We start from the raw sequence: 17,343 nt of genomic DNA, 5'->3' as shown, positions 1-17,343 counted from the left end.
GCAGAGTGAAACACCTGTGGAGGAGTGAAACACCTGTGGAAGAGTGTATAGTGTTTACAAGAGATGCAGAGACAGAAGGAGACAGAAGACAGAAGTGATACAGAGTGAAACACCTGTGGAGGAGTGTACAGTGTGTTTACAAGAGACGCAGAGACAGAAGGAGACAGAAGTGATGCAGAGTGAAACACCTGTGGAGGAGTGTACAGTGTGTTTACAAGAGATACAGAGACAGAAGGAGACAGAAGTGATGCAGAGTGAAACACCTGTGGAGGAGTGAAACACCTGTGGAAGAGTGTATAGTGTTTACAAGAGATGCAGAGACAGAAGGAGACAGAAGACAGAAGTGATACAGAGTGAAGCACCTGTGAAAGAGTGGACAGGGTGTTTACAAGAGATGAAGAGACAGAAAGAGACAGAGAGATAAGTGCTACAGAGTGAAACACCTGTGGAGGAGTGGACAGTATGTGTTTACATTTAGAAAGAGAGCGGTCGAGTGTTAAACACTCAGGAATAGTAAAGAACTGTAATGCCTAAGAAAGACGAAAGACGAAATAGAAATGGACAGATCGCCATAGAATAGACGATATCCATTATTTATATTTAATCATGTGTCTGTGTGAAAAAGCAAACTATTTTTTTAAACTGTAATATCCTTTAAGTGTATGTCCCTGTATTTTAACGACCATGGCTCTCCCAACGTGGAGGAATAAAGAAAGGAAAGGAAAGGAATGAATGAATGAATGAATGAATGAATGAATGAATGAATGAATGAATGAATGAATGAATGAATGAATGAATGAATGAATGAATGAATGAATGAATGAATGAATGAACTTAATGGCACATTTTTGCCACACTGGGCTATACATGTATAAGTAGAGGTCACAACAAAACACAATGACCAGACACAGTTAGCAGATACAAAATAAAACTAACTATAATGCATAATTTCAACTTTTCCTCATTTTTTTTTCTGGTAGAAATAAAAGAACATATGTTTTTCTATGGAAGGATTGTCTAGTTGCATTTAGAATATGAAATTTTCTACAGTGCTTAAGTGCATGAAATAGGGAAATTGATCATTTTGACATGTCCAATATATTGAAATATTGATATATAACGTTACATGTACATGTATGTGCAATATGCTTATACCTATGTCAGTTCCAGATCCAGGGTTTTAGAAATTTAAAGCAGTCTGAGGAAATCTATTTATGTAAGGCCACACCAATTTAGTTTCTTGGTTAACGGATTCGCCCGCTTCATTTTTTTCTGATTTGCAAATAAAAATAAAAATTCAGAATCAACTGCAAAATGATCATATTTTGCCCTGAACAGTTGAAAACAGTCCTTTTCATCCTAGTTGTTACAGTTATCTTTCAATGCAATGGTATCATTAAATGTTCAAAATTCATTGTTTACATTTTGAACCAGCCTGGTGTGTTGACTTCATGGCTCCTATTGTACCATTTTGGGCCGTAATAGGATGCCTAGGCCTGTTTTTTATATATTTTATTTATTTTTTTCGCCCGCCCACTCCATCATTTTTCTAGAAAAATACGTTAACCAAGAAATTAAATTGGTGTGGCCTAATAGTAAATGTTTATCTTGACATTATAACAAAAGAAGAGTCCCATATCGGAACATAGGGCGTTAGAACCTCCAAATCTATATGTTCAGAAACATTTTACACAGTCATGCTCTCTTCTTTGTTTTGAGAGAAAAAACCTCACCTGTGCATCCCTCTCCCTCCTTCTTCACAGAATATCCAGGATCACACAGACAAGCGAAGGACCCCCTGGTGTTCTCACACTGCCCGTTCTGACAGATGTTGGGGTTGAGGGCGCACTCGTCCACGTCCATGCACATCTTGCCCGAGGGCTCGGTGATGAAGCCATCGATACAGGTGCAGCTGTAGGTCCCCGGCTCGTTGGTGCACATTCCACCCCCGCATAGGTCAGGGGTGTCAGCACACTCATCCACATCTGTTGGATTTTATTTTATTTTCATTTAATTTTTTCATTTTAATTCAATTGCACAGGACAGAGACAAGTGACGTCTAACCCTCGGAAGACGGGGAACAACAGACGAATAAACCGAACAGTGAGTGAGTGAGTGAGTGCAACAAAGCAATACATTGGCCACCCAGGCAGCATGGCTGATTTTGGGTGCCAAAAGATACACAAATTAAACATACACAATATACATGTAACATACTAATAAGCTAACAAGTATGACATTAAGCTAAGATCAATCAATTAACAATTTTAAATTACAGACTTAACAGACTTAATTACAGGGCATATTAAAAGTATTCAAACAAGAATGATAATATACTGTTTTGGAGGTCAGAGGTCATAAGGAATATAATTACAATATTATCTGTTGGATAAAGTATGAACAAATCATGTTTTCAAATCTCCATTATCAAGGTGATTCATATAGTCACAGATTCTGAGGTAAAACTTGTTTTGATAACGAAGTTGTTGATACATTGTACTTCAAAACATTATTTTAGCTTTCCTTCTAAAACACACACAGTCAGACAACAGAAAGGGTAAGTCAAGACAACTTCAGGAACTCACACATGCAGTCTAAGTCATCAGTTACACCCCTATATTCAAACATGCCTAATAGTAAGTATGTTCCCACAACTTAACCTAACTCTAACCCTTACCCTATATGTCAGAACATGTAGGTCAAAACATGCAGGTTTCCACGTCATCATCCTGAAAAGGTTTATGCAGTGACTTTTTTTGACGCTGTAGAAAATGTATGTCACTTCCAGCAATCAAGAATAAAAAAAAAATGTTCAAGATGCTCTTTACTATACAATGTACTAGGAATAAAAGAACACTTTTACTCACCCATGCATCTCCTCTTGTCAGGTCCGAGTACATAGCCCTGCTCACAGCTACACTCAAAACTACCCACAATGTTGGTACAAGAGGTCTGGCACCCTCCATTATTTACCGAGCATTCATCAAAATCTGCAAGAAGTAAAACAACACTTCAGAGAGAGTTTTAGGACCACAGAAAAGGACCTGAATGTTAATCTAACCCATAAGTGTTTGAATCAGAGCCCAATGAAGACATTCAGCCCTAATATCAGAACTGATGTTTGAAGGGTTAATGGGGCAAGCAGCACTACGTGATATCTAGCAATTATCTTACATCATGGTGTTCCTGCATTAATGGTAAACGCCCTCTAGTGGGGCTCCGTAGGGGAAGTCTGGGGGCATTTCTAAGACAGTCTAAGTCTGGAATCAAACAAACCGTCATCGGTCAGGTTACTACCAGATGGCTATGTCATAATATTGTACATGTTCTAATAAGCCTTATGCTTGACAATACCAGAATAGACTTGTAATGTGCACCATACAAGAAGTAAAAATCAAGTCTTTGATGTGACAGATAACTGATGAATCTTTACATCGATGTCTAGTCGCCTTAAGAGGCCAACCTGGCATAGATACAAGAATCTAGACTCGGTGAGATAGACTGCCTACAATTGTAACCTTGCCTGCGAGCCCTGGGGGTCATCTGTGACAGCAACGCAACCAAGGTGTTCAGCACAGACAGGGTGTTATTGAACATCATCCCACCTGCCCTCACCCCACCAACACTTCACACAGCAACTGACTTCAGCACGGCTTCGCAGTCATCCAATTAACACACAACAACTTCCACATTTGTTGTTTGACTTGTGCCCCTTATGGAGTCATTTGCAATTCCTGCTAGGCTAGGGCAAGGCTGCCAAGTATGTGTAAGATTTGCCAGCTCGTTGTAACCTCAAGACTTAATTTCAAGGACGCATAACAAAGGTCACAAAAGGACCAGTTCCTTCTCCTTTTGATAATTGTGCTATCCATTAGAAGAGTTAGGGGCTGTGGGGAGAAGAGCAAACTTTAAGACTGTCAAGAGGAAGAATTAGGAGACCTCGTAATAGTCTGATGGCTGGACAGCTACATGGTTCCCCCCCCCCCCCTCTGTGCATCAATCCAGATGTGGAAATTTTGTTAATGCTGTTGCAAAAAAGCCCCTTAGGCCACACCAATTTAATTTGTTGGTTCTCGGATTCGCTTCTTCATTTTTTTCTGATTTGAAAAAAAAAAAAAGATTCTGGTTCTGAATCAACTAAAAAATGCTCATATTTTACCCCCAGCAGTTGTGGAAAGTCCTTTTCTTTCTAGCTGTTGCAGTGTTTCCATCTATCAATGCAGTGGTTTGATTAAAAGTTCAAAATTCATTGTTTAAATATTAACACAACCTTTTGTGTTGACTTCATGGCTCCTATCATAGCATTTGGGGCTATAATAGGATGCCTTAACCTGTTTTTATTTTTTTTTTCGCCCTGTCGCTTCATGTTTTTTCTGACAAAATCCGAGAACCAACAAATTAAATTGGTGTGGCCTTAGTCTGCTGAGAGGATTGCTGCTGTGCAATTTTTATAGGACAAGCTTAAGCAGAGTGGCATACTACATGTAGCATTACACACACACATCAGGGCTCTAGCCAGCACCCGTTTTTAGTGTCAATTGCCTTATATGCAAATCTTTAACGAAATTTTTAACAATAAGGCCATGTTGATTTGATTATATGGATGACATCCTCCTGGAGCCCCAAAACTGATGCGCGTGCGAATAACAAAAAAGTTTTGCAAAAAAAAATTTCTTTTCATTATGAAATCTATGTGGTCATGAGGGTTGAGCAAATGGCACAGAATATGGTTTGGCGAATAATCTAGTCTTCAAGTTCATTTCTTTACAATTTCGTCTTTTTTCGTTTGATTTTGGAATTCTATGACATTGGTATAGTTTTTATTAATTTTTTTTGTAACTAATGGTATATTTTTGCTCATATTGCAACTGTTTTGTACGATTTACAGTATGGTTGAAACCTTTTTTTTTGTGTGGAAACGGCCAAAAATTCATGCGCGCGAGGATGTCATCCATATAATCAAATCAACATGGCCTAAACGAAATTGACAAAAATCTTATATATAGATAAAAATATAACAACATTCAAATGATCACCAATAATCACTCTAAACCCCATCATTTGCCTCTTAAAATTTGGGAAATTGCATTTTCGAAGGATTGAAAATTCAAAATCTGCCCCATGACCCCTCTAGATTGCGAGCACTCTCCAGGTCTGATCATGAACCTGGGCTGATGGAAAAAAATTCGAGCTGGCTAAAAGACATCATCATCATCATTTCAAGACTTTGTTTAGTAAAAACATCACAATATTACATGGACCTGGACATTCAACAGCCAACTGTTATATATAAAATTATCCTTGCTAACCCTTCTCCATCTTAGACATGGCCATGACACAACATCAGGTGGTTACGACATTGAATGGACCTACATGTATACCATTATTACATGTACGTCACAGTTTGTTTACCTGTTCTAAAGAACATTCTAGAACGGTCAGTTAAAGAATAAAGATCATTTCAAAGTTTCAAAGTAAGGTATGTCTGATTTTTTGCTGCGTCTAGTTGTGTTGACACAGCATTACATGCTGCGTGATTTAGTTGTGACATTAGACGAAAGTAGTACTGTATTAAAAGCCTTATATTAGGCTAATGCTACACAAACACACACCCCGCTTCGCACCCCTGTACAATATAAACGTCGATTGACCGGCATTCATTGCGGTAAACAAACTGTGACGTAATAATGGTATAGGTCCATTACATGCACTGGATACCTTTGATTTCGAAAAAGAAAATTGCTTAAGGCATAAATTCAAGCCTTCTTTAACTCAATGTCCCCAGACAACTTCAAAGTTTTAACCTTCTGGTGTTATATGTGAACCGAAGACTAATGGGAGAAACTGTGTGAAAATGTGAACAGGTGGTTTGAGTTGGACAGACACAGAGATCAGTCTGGCTGTTAAAGGGGAAGTCACAACCTTAAAGGCAAACTCTTCTTCAGGTCAGTGATACTTGACATTTACTCTGACTAACATCTTTACCAGATGCAGGGATAGATCTAATTCTCAAAGCCATTATGGCTCCTTCTCACTGAAATTTCCAGAATTCCAAAAGATTGCACTTTTGACTTTTTTTCTCTAAAAAGATGTAACTCAAAGCTTCATGTAAGTACGAACATTGAAAAACTTGGCAACATTGTTATACCAGGTGAAGTTCACTACTAATAATGAAAGTAACAGACGACTGTTATGGAGGTTACAGTGACTGTCATTACTCAAATAATTTGGGTGAGTCCAATTTGTTGTGTTGGAAATTACAGTTTAAACTTGCTTCATAATTACTGTCAGTAAATTATTTTGTTCAGCAAGCGTTGTTACAAATGACAGTGAACACTCCTTTCTTATTCATTTAGAAACCTAGCAAAATGTCATCAAAACAGCAATTTTTTTTCTTAAATGTGGCTCTTGTCTTGACACAGGAGATAGATGAGGAGACCTACTCATTACAGTCTGAGACAAGTACAAGTAAGTATATTTGGCTCTATCGTTAACTTCAGGACCGTCTTCTTACTTGATCGGTAACAGAGATGACAAAATCTGCAGTAACAGAGGTTAACATTACAGATTTATCCTAACACGAGGCTATTATGTCTTCCAAAGGAACATGTTGAATGCAGGCTATGGCTTTTGGAACAAACAAAATCTTGGCATTTAACGGGCCTACTTCATCATTGGCATATAACTAGAATAACACTGAGGTCAACTACTATCCCAGGTTTATCGTTCCAGGTCCAGCCTTTTAATGAACCTACTGAGGAATACAAGCATTTTACTTGAAATCAACCAGAGTCCTAGGAGGCTACTAGGACTCTCTCACCACCTTTTTTGATGCAGCCGCATTATGACTTGGCAGACTTTTGTTTGTTGGAAACTCGCAGTGCCAAAACCACATCATACAGTCACATGTAACCTCAGCTTGGATATCACCCAATTCCTGTTCCTTTCTATTTTCACATGAATGATTTACCTGTTTCATCAGCCCCCAAACAAATGACCCAACCTTGACCATACCTTGTTGTTTTTGGCCTCCCAACAGAATATTCTACAGCACAATGCCAGGATAAGTCCAGCAGCAGGATTACATAACAGCTTCAAGTTAATGATGCTGTGTGAACATACAATGTATCTTCTATGCTTTTAAAGTAGTTTAAGTGGATTACTACTTAAATGTACATGTACATGTACAAATGTCATGTACGTTCATCCGATTGATCATTATCAATAACAGTAAATTATTATAAAAGCTGGCAGGTGGAAATTATAGCCAAAATCAGTTTGTTTGTTTTAATACAAACAAGTCATGTAACTGAAGCTCTTTATGCAGGGCCCGGCTCCAGCCAGCTTGGTTTTTTTTTGTTTCCGTCAGCCCAGCTTCATGATTGGATCTGGGAGAAGACTGTTGTTGTGCAATTCTTGTGCAATAAACTTCTCTCTATAATTAATGAGCTGAAATGCAAAATATGAGTTCTCTTACTACATTGTACATGCTGTATGATGTATCATTACGTTGCCATCCTTCTGTATCCTTCTGTTATTCTTATGTGATCATATCTTTGTTATCTTGTAACATCACTAACAAGCCTTAAAGGGCACAATGCATTTTAGGTATGAAAAACAGATTTCCAAAGTCCATATTGAAAAAAAACCCACTATCCCAATATGTTGACATTCATGGAGTGAAAATGCCGAAATTGAAATGGAAAACAGTTACTGGTAGGATCCTAGGCTGATTTTTGGGGAACCACCCAGAAAACAAAGGACTCATGATCATATAATTTGTGGCATGTTTCATAGCTTTTACACCCCAAATATGAAATACTGATGAAAATGTGCCAATAATAATGTGGGCCAGTATGTGTCAATATCATACACTAATTGGGTTACTAGTTAATTCTTTCATCAGTGACAACTTGGAAGGGTAAGGATACTAACCTCCAAATTTTCGATGGCTATTAGTCCATCTTGTTCACGGGGTGGCCTAATCTCGCAAGAGCTCCGTGAACAAGATGGACTGATAGCCTGTTGCCTCCCTCTGGAGTAAGGGTAAGTAAGTCTTAGGGAGTTCCCAACCTTCTGTCCGGGTTTGTCCTGGCAGACCGATGCAAGTCTCGGGCCTAGTCTCGCGCTCTCGCGAGATTAGGCCACTCCGTGAACAAGATGGACAGATAGCCATCGAAAATTTGGAGGTTAGTATCCTTACCCTTCCAAGTTGTCACTGATGAAAGAATTCACTAGTAACTGTATCTATACATGTACGTGACAAATGAATCTCTTCAACCATACACTAATTGTATTCAGATTTCAGTTTTGCATTGGATGCCTTTAAAGAGTTGTACCTTCACAGCTCCTCCTGTTGTCAGTTTCCGAGTAACCCTTGCTGCACAGGCACTGGAAACTGCCCATAACGTTGATACATCTGCCATTGGAGCACACATCGCTATTCATACTACACTCGTCAATATCTGCAAAAGAAAACAATGACAGGCACCTGTCAACATGATTGCTTATGACAGCAAAAACCTACAATATGGATAAATACAATTTATTTAATAATAATAATATTTATTTTTATTTATTTATTGTTTATTTCAGGCTCAATGGCCCATAGCACAGACACACAATGTCATGTACCATGATGATAGTTTTATTCTAAAGTATAAACTTTATGTCCAACACTAAGTAAATCGGGAATCCATAGAGTTTAGCCTTTCTTCCTGATCAAGTTGAACACAGACGAACTTTCATTGCAAACAATTTTTTTTGTTAAGTTGCTTAATGCCCCCTCCCCCCCAAAAAACAACACAAAAATTTCAGGATTTTAAGCATTGTACAGAGTAATGTAGATGTGGAAAGTGAAAGTGATCTGGAACCAGTTTAGCTCATTAAAGAGCTAATCTTCCACTGGTCATGACAGAGAAGACAGACGCTATGTACAGTATTTACAGGTTCATTGTACCGGGGAAATTCCCCTTAAGCTCTTTTCGACAAGAACAATGAACAGTGGACCACGGCTTAACGTCCCGTCCTAAGGACTGCGACCCTAAACAGTACTTGTAGTACTTTTTAAAGATCCTTAGGCCACACCAATTTAATTTCTTGGTTAATGGATTCGCCCGCTTCATTTTTTTCTGATTTGCAAATAAGAATAAAAATTCAGAATCAACTGCAAAATGCTCATATTTTGCCCTGAACAGTTGAAAACAGTCCTTTTCATCCTAGTTGTTACAGTTATTCCATCTTTCAATGCAACGGTATCATTAAAAGTTCAAAATTCGTTGTTTAAATTTTGAACCAGCCTGGTGTGTTCACTTCATGGCTCCTATCGTACCATTTTGGGCCATAATAGGATGCCTAGGCCTGTTTTTATTTTTATTTTTTTTTCGGCCGCCCGCTCCATTATTTTTCTAGAAAAATCTGTTAACCAAGAAATTAAATTGGTGTGGCCTTATCCACTAAAATGGTGGACTAACCCTTGCAGGCAGTTCCAGCAGAGTTGAGCTCATGACCAGCTGGGCAGTTACACTTGTAGCTGCCAGGTGTGTTGATACACTGACCCCCTCTGCACAGGTGACGGTTCCTCTCACACTCATTGATATCTGAAAAAGAAGCAAGGCTCAACACACACTTACTCAATCATTCACTGTCAGGTTAGCATCTACTATTTCCAGTCTCCTGGGGTAAATGTAGAATACAACACGGGGTATTCTGTATCGCCCGAGGTACCAGCCCAACCGCGCGTCGGATCGCCCGACGGCCGAAGGCCAGAGGGAGATCCGATCCGCGGGAGGGCTGGGTCCGAGGGTGATACGGAATACACCGTGTTGTATTTTATTTATGTCATACCAACCCAAGAAAACACACCTTTCAATGCGAAATGAGCAAAAATTTGGTGTCCCTAAACCCCAAAAAATGCAACAACATCAATTCCAACGTCTGAATTTTGTATTCGAAATTCGAAAGCGGCACACGCGGTTAGGGCGAAACGCGTTCGAATCATTCTATGGAACATTTAGAAGCCCCGGCCCGTATGCGTTAAGAACCCCCGGGCCGTACCGCTAGTTATCACACGGGCCAGAACACACGTATCAAATGTTATCGCAGCCCAGGTATGACATAATATACAACACGGTCTATTCCGTATCACACAAGTTACCAGACCGACCGCAGGTTAGATCACCTGTTGTTGTGTACGAAACCTGAAAATAAGTCAGACTCTCTAGCTTGAATATAACTGTATCTTACCTTGTTCATGCCAAATGATAAGGATTTCACCAGTGCGTTGCATGTTACTAGGTATAGGGCCATATAAATATTTTGCATAAAAATTTTTGCTATTGAGCAGGTCATCACCATGCATAAGATTTACAAACATTTCATGGAGGTTTGAGATTGCCAAACTCTAGTTACCTTCGCCAAGAAGGTTATGTTTTCAGTAGCGTTTGTCCGTTTGTCTGTCTGTCTGTCTGTGAACAGCATAACTCAAGAAGCTTAGTATGCATTGTCATGAAACTTGGTAGGTGAGTAGGTCTTCATGAGAGCTAGAAATGATTAGATTTTGGGTCCCCTGGCGGCTTCTGTTGGTACTGCAGCAGAACTTCCGGTTTTGATATCTCGCGATCTGTACATGCTAGGGTCACGAATTTTGGTTGGTAGATAGCTCTTGGAGTAGGGAAGAAGTGACATAAGTTTGGGCCCCCTAGCGGCTTGTTCTGGAACTGCAGGAGCATTTGTTGAAAATTTTTCGAAGGATGATAACTAAGGAACCGGGTGACGGATTGTCATGATTTTTGGTATGTAGGTAGCTGAAGTGATGCTTGACATAATCAAATGATAATTATGCAAATCAGGAGCTAATTTGCATAATTAATGAGGAAATTCTAAAACTCTGCATTGTTCGATAATAGGACTATGAAACACTTGTTAAATGTAATTGAGAATGAAAAAAAAATCTGAGGATATAGATTATGTAAATGAAGACCTAATTTGCATAATTAATGGAAAATCTTTATAATTTTATTGTTGTAACTGCTGGGAATTTCATACTTGCCACATTTGGAAGTTAAGTGAAGGCAAACATCAATAAACATGATTTTTTTCAAATCATGACCTCATTTGCATAATTTATGAGGAAGTGCTATAATAGCCTTTTTGTTAAGATAAGACTGTCATTGGGTGGAGAATATGATCAACTGATATAACCCATGCAAATGAGGATCTTATTTGTAAAATCAATTATTAAAATTGTATAATTCTTCAACCGCAAGGGTTAACATCATTTGGCGAAGGTATGAGATCGTGGAACTCTTGTTTAAATTGTTTTTAAAAACGGTAAAGTCAGGGGAAGTGGTACACACATAATTTTTATAAGTAAAACTTATTTATTAAGAGTATTTATTAAGAGTAATTTACACAATGGAGACCATTAGCACACTGTTGCTAGCACGTCGGCAGAACGTACTGCGCCTGCGCAGAACCCTGTATTTTCACTATTTTCGGTGGATTTTTGGTCAACGTTGCATCAGAATTTTGCCTGTTGCAAAGGATATCTTTTCCTACATAACATTTGGAAACTACAGACGGGGTGTTAACCTTATATGCGCTAGTACGACCTTATATGAGACGTTCTGCCGAAGTGCTATGTACAATACATTACGGGTTTTGCGCAGGTGCAGTACGTTCTGCCGACGTGCTACTGTTGCTCACCCATGCAAGTTCTCATGCCCATGAAGCCACTCTCGTACCCAGGGTTACAGTTACACATGAAGTTGCCCTCCAGGTTGACACAGGTACCGTTACCACAGATGCCAAAGGCAATGGCACATTCATCAATATCTGAAAAATAGAAACAGCAGGTTTCAATGAAAATTGCATTTGTGTATGAGCTTTTGTACCATGAGACCTCATGGTTAGAGAGAAGCTACTGTTTCTATATTTAAATCGAATGAGGGCCTGCATGCCCTTTTTCGTTAACCGTTATAGGCTATTTTGATTCATTATTAATTGTTGCCAGTCTGCTCTAATTCAAAGTGTTATCGTAGCTTGCACAGGCGCAATGAGAGGGACGAATCACCACCGCATTCTATGTGACGTCGGTTGGGAAACACTTGCCAACAGACGCGAAAAGTTCAAACTTGTTCACTTTTATAAAATGGCCAATGGCTTAGTTCCCAAATATCTACAAGACTTGGTTCCCCCACTTATCCGTGATTCCACCCCTTATGGCCTGCGTACTGACCAGAATTATCTCCCTCTTACCATCAGAACTGAAAAGTACATATTATGTACAAAAAATCTTTCTTGCCTTCTGCTGTTTTCTCTTGGAACAAGTTACCCCAGACCGCCAAAGAATCCCCATCCATTCGTGCATTCAAAAATGAATTAGAGTCTTGCTTTGATAGCATGCCCAGACATCCCCACTACTCTCACGGCCACGGACACCATGTGACTCACCTTACCAGACTCAGGCTTGGTTTCAGCCAGCTGAACTACCACCTATTCCAGCATCACTGTATCAGTAGTCCCGAGTGCAAATGTGGGCATCCAAATGAGACACCAGAACACTATTTATTACACTGCAAATGTTATAATACTGAAAGGACCAAAATGTTGTTATCCATATCTTGCCTTCATCTTGAAAACATACTTCCTTCCGACCCACTCAACGTAAATGACGCCACATTATGTACTTTACTTCTTACAGGTAGCCCCAGCCTCCCTTACCCTACCAACTGCCGTATCTTTGATATTGTGTTTAACTATATCCACCACTCTGGAAGATTTGACCAATCTCAATAATGTTATGCTAGGTATTGGTGCGCCAGCCACTTTCATTTTATGTTAATGCTATACTTTATGTCATCTTTATGTTTACATTTGTATTATGTTTTATGAGCAGCGGATTTACATAAGCACAACAAGTGCTTCCTATCCAATGCTCAAAAATCCATGTGAATAAAATAAAATAAAGTGTTATCGGTATATTTCTCGTGAAGCGTTTTTGGTCCTTTTTTAAAATCTACGTAGCGCGTTATTTGTGATCCTAAATTTAGCGTTAAGCGTTACTGAATAATTCTTCGTTACGCGTAGACCTACACACTAGTAGTCAAACCTCACTTTGCCTCTCAAATTTCAGGAAAATGCGTTATTGAAGGTTTAAAAAATGCAAATGGACCCCCTTAATTGCTCACGCCTTCTGCTCTCAGTCCCCCTCTTGAAGCTTCTGTGGACGCACTCGGGGACAAAGGCAGGCGAGGAGCACGGGGAACAGTAGTATGAACTACCTTTACTAGTGCACACTTTGTTACATATATTTCATCAGCGATCACTCCTTCTCACCAATTCAGATACTGAACCTAGTGGAGTTTTAAAAAATGCGTGTCAATTTACCTTTAAGCGTTACCAACAGTCCTGAATTTACCGTGAAGCATTGTCGGGCCTGCTGAATTTACTGTTAACCGTTGCCAGGACCCCCCATGCAGACCCTCTTGAATTAATTGGAGTCCTTCAATTCTCAGAACTAAATGAAAACTAAATTTTCCTTGTTAGAGATGACAAAACATGAGGATGAAAGACTCACCTGTGCAGTTCCTGCCTGCGTGGTCCAAGTCGTACCCTTCCTCACACTCACAGCGGAAGCTGCCAATGGTGTTGCGGCAGCGCCCATGGTGACACAGTGAGGGGAACATCACACACTCGTTGATATCTGTTATCAGCAAAACAGCATTGTCAGCTCTCCTGTACTGTTTGTACTTCCCTTAGCAAAACCACCAGTACTACTAATTTGTGACTGTGAGTGACTGTCACTTGCTGACAGTCTCATTTCTGTCACAAATTTAGTAAAACGGCTCAAATGTCACGTCTGTATTGCAACTGACAAGTACCAATGCTTCCTAAGTATTATTCTGACTGATCTCTTACTGACGGTTACTGTCTTGACACCACTGACATGCTACTGGTAGAGACATGTTACTCAGCTTAAGCAGAGACATGTTACTCAGCTTAAGCAGAGACGTGTTACTCAGCTTAAGCAGAGACATGTTACTCAGCTTAAGCAGAGACGTGTTACTCAGCTTAAGCAGAGACATGTTACTCAGCTTAAGCAGAGACGTGTTACTCAGCTTAAGCAGAGACGTGTTACTCAGCTTAAGCAGAGACATGTTACTCAGCTTAAGCAGAGACATTTTACTCAGCTTAAGCAGAGACATTTTACTCAGCTTAAGCAGAGACGTGTTACTCGGCTTAGCAGAGACACGTTACTCAGCTTAAGCAGAGACGTGTTACTCAGCTTAACCCTAAACAGTACACCTGGGGTCCGCGCGGACCCCAGCACTATATATTCTGTAATATCTTTTTTGTTTCTAAAGATTTGTTTCTGAAATTTTAGGTAATTGTCACCCACAAAGTTGTCTCTCAATACAGTGCAGAAAACTCCGTTTCTGCCTTTTATAAAAAAAATTATATCTGATTTTCTTTTGGGGTCCGCGCGGACCCCAGCCGGCTTTCGATCATAATGGATACACTGGCGTTCTTATACATTACCTTATTTCCGTTTTTATATGTTTTTATGCATTCATCGTATGACTACCAAGTTTTCAGAGAATGGTGTAGTAATAGAATTAAATTTTAATAACTTTGGTGTAATTATGACGTCATATGACGTCAGAGCTAATAATATAGTCAGCCATATTGGATTTTGACCAATGACGTCATCAAATTAGCATATTCTATGCATATTAAATGATTTAACTTATATTTAATTATGTAAGATGTTATTAATGTTGGAAAAGAAGTGTAATTTTATATAAAACTCAGAAAATTTTTATGTTTAAACCAAAATTACTTCTATTTTAAAAAAAACTACCCGTTGCCATGGCAACACAAAAAAACATCAACTTACTAGTATAAAACTAATATGAACTTTTTTCCAGAGACATTTTAAGAAAGGTCTCCAAATTTGATACTTCTAGCGCAAGCCGTTTAGCCGCTATCTGAGATCAAAGTTGGGCCTCAAAAGCCCCTTCAGTCTGAAATGGGTTTAAAAATCGGGTATTTCTTCTTGTCTTCTTTTCTTCACCAAAAATAGAAAAAGTTCAAAATGTATGATTTTTGTATGTAATGTGGACACAGAGGTTCCCACATCAGTTTGCAAAACAATTGAGCTGGTAGCATGTTGATAATTTCTAAAAATTAGCAAAAAACTGCTCTGGGGTCCGCGCGGACCCCAGGTCACGGCGGTCAATTTCTAGGGTAAAGTTTCCAATTCTACGGAGGGGTATCAGGTTACCGGGGTTCCACGCGCGGCTTCCGTGGAGCCAGTCTCAACGGTGAATTTTTTCTTAAACAATAATAAACAGTTTCACGGGGACTCTCTCATCCAAATGTGATAAAATCCGCACTGCATATACCTCAAATGTTGTTGTTTTTATTACAATGCTTAAATGTGTTAGAAATTACTCTCAACTCGTCGAATGCTTATTCTAGAACAATCGACGTCAATAACCAAACAACTGATTTAAACCGACCCCAAATCTTCCAGAAAATTCCATATTTTGCATTTTAGAGAACAGTATAACAAAATTAAGATTTGAGTCGGACAGTTTTCTTTATTTCAAAGTTAAAGTGTTGCTAAGGTCGAAAAAATCGCCAAAAAATGCGCTTTTTCAACTTCCGAGACAGATAATTCCAGAAAGCCGCCATCTTTAAAAAATCCGTCCGACACAGATCGAGATTTTTGTCTTGCCTACAATTTAAAACGTTTTTGAGGTAAATTGAATTTGTTTTTGTTGCGGTTTAAATACCATGTTTGCACGCATGTCAGACCGTGTGAGCAAGTGCAGGGGGTAACTTACAGCCCCGTAAACAACAATTACGATCTTCAAGGTCACACATGATTACGGCAGTAGCTTCGTTACATGTTACATATCCACTATAAAACAGTGCAAAGATATACTGTTCCGAAATCGGTTTCTATTTGTGAAAAGGTGAATTTTTTACTGTTAGGCGGTATCCGGGTAAAAACTGGCTTGAAGCCGCGGGTTTACTGTACATGACCGCGGGTGACCCCGGATCGAACGAACGTTCGGTTCGATTGACGTCATATCGAACAGTGGTTCGATTCGATTGACGTCATATCGAACATGATCGGTTCGATAAAAGGTTGGAATATTTGGGCCCAAATTTGACCATCGTGAGGTGTACAGATTAATCAGTCCGGAAGGTGTTCTGTTGAGGGTTAAGCAGAGACGTGTTACTCAGCTTAAGCAGAGACGTGTTACTCAGCTTAAGCAGAGACATGTTACTCAGCTTAAGCAGAGACATGTTACTCAGCTTAAGCAGAGACGTGTTACTCAGCTTAGCAGAGACATGTTACTCAGCTTAGCAGAGACGTGTTACTCAGCTTAAGCAGAGACATGTTACTCAGCACTGGGAATTACTACTAATTGCTTGAATGTGCTGCACATTTAAGGCATTATTTTTATAAGACCTATTATTTTCTTTTTTTGAGGATGAGACTGAAAACTTCAAGGATTTCAAATGACATCTGCACTGAGCCATGTAGATTAGTCACCATGAGTACAGCATCACCTACATTATGCATATCAACATACAATATGTATATCAATAATATGTATTTCACTTTGTTATGACTTGTCCCATCTAATAACAAAAGAAAGAGATACATTCTTACAGACTATTACCACTAAGACAAAGTTCACCCAATCTAGGTACATAGTACGATACATTCCATGAATTATTATCATGTCCAACTACTGTACCATATCTGCTTACATGTACGTAGGCCATATCATCAATACATGACCATATAGTAACTCATATACTGTTTAGATAGTAGTTTGTAGTAAGTAAAGTTTTTAGTATTGTTGTATTACTGCCATACATTGTACCATGTACCAGTGTTGAGCAATAAAGTTCATTCATATCAACATAAAAACCTTAATATGCTTCAACATCAGCTGATAGCGGTGTACAGAAAGTGCAAAATGGAACGAAATGGACGAAATGGAACGAAATGGAACAAAATGGAACTAAATATGTATGAAGTACGTTGGAACGGCGACGTTAGTGCGTTTTTGCTATTTCATTTCATTGTGCACATGTAAGGGACGCGGCTGGTGATAAAATTCCTCCCCATGGCCCCATTCCGCTAGGGCAGACAGAGACCACAAAGAAGCACACTTTGACTGCTCACCTCAAAACTCAATTAATTGTTTTTATAACGTACCTTATAACGTTGTGGTCAATTCTTAACGTACCCTGATCCATCTTATAACGTTGCGGGCACTTTATTCTTAACGTACCCTGATCGATCTTATACGTTGC

The 17,343-nt window shown here is 39.1% G+C and overlaps 1 protein-coding gene across 5 annotated transcripts in view; it reads right to left on the bottom strand.

Moving 5' to 3' along the window:
• The window catches only part of LOC109467720 (fibrillin-2-like), a 162,390-nt gene that overhangs the window by 52,013 nt on the left and 93,034 nt on the right, over window positions 1-17,343 (bottom strand). For all 5 annotated transcript variants that reach the window (XM_019765768.1, XM_019765767.1, XM_019765766.1 and 2 more), the window contains exons 29-34: window positions 13,580-13,705; window positions 11,707-11,835; window positions 9,474-9,599; window positions 8,340-8,465; window positions 2,868-2,990; window positions 1,734-1,985 (exon numbers count right to left, since the gene is read on the bottom strand). In XM_019765768.1, the coding sequence (XP_019621327.1) occupies window positions 1,734-1,985; window positions 2,868-2,990; window positions 8,340-8,465; window positions 9,474-9,599; window positions 11,707-11,835; window positions 13,580-13,705 (882 nt within the window). The remainder of the gene's footprint in view (window positions 1-1,733; window positions 1,986-2,867; window positions 2,991-8,339; window positions 8,466-9,473; window positions 9,600-11,706; window positions 11,836-13,579; window positions 13,706-17,343) is intronic.

The sequence above is a fragment of the Branchiostoma belcheri genome, unplaced genomic scaffold (assembly GCF_001625305.1).
Source record: "Branchiostoma belcheri isolate BF01 breed outbred unplaced genomic scaffold, Haploidv18h27 scaffold189, whole genome shotgun sequence".
Classification (NCBI taxonomy): domain Eukaryota; kingdom Metazoa; phylum Chordata; class Leptocardii; order Amphioxiformes; family Branchiostomatidae; genus Branchiostoma; species Branchiostoma belcheri.
This window is presented reverse-complemented; position numbering and strand designations above follow the sequence as displayed.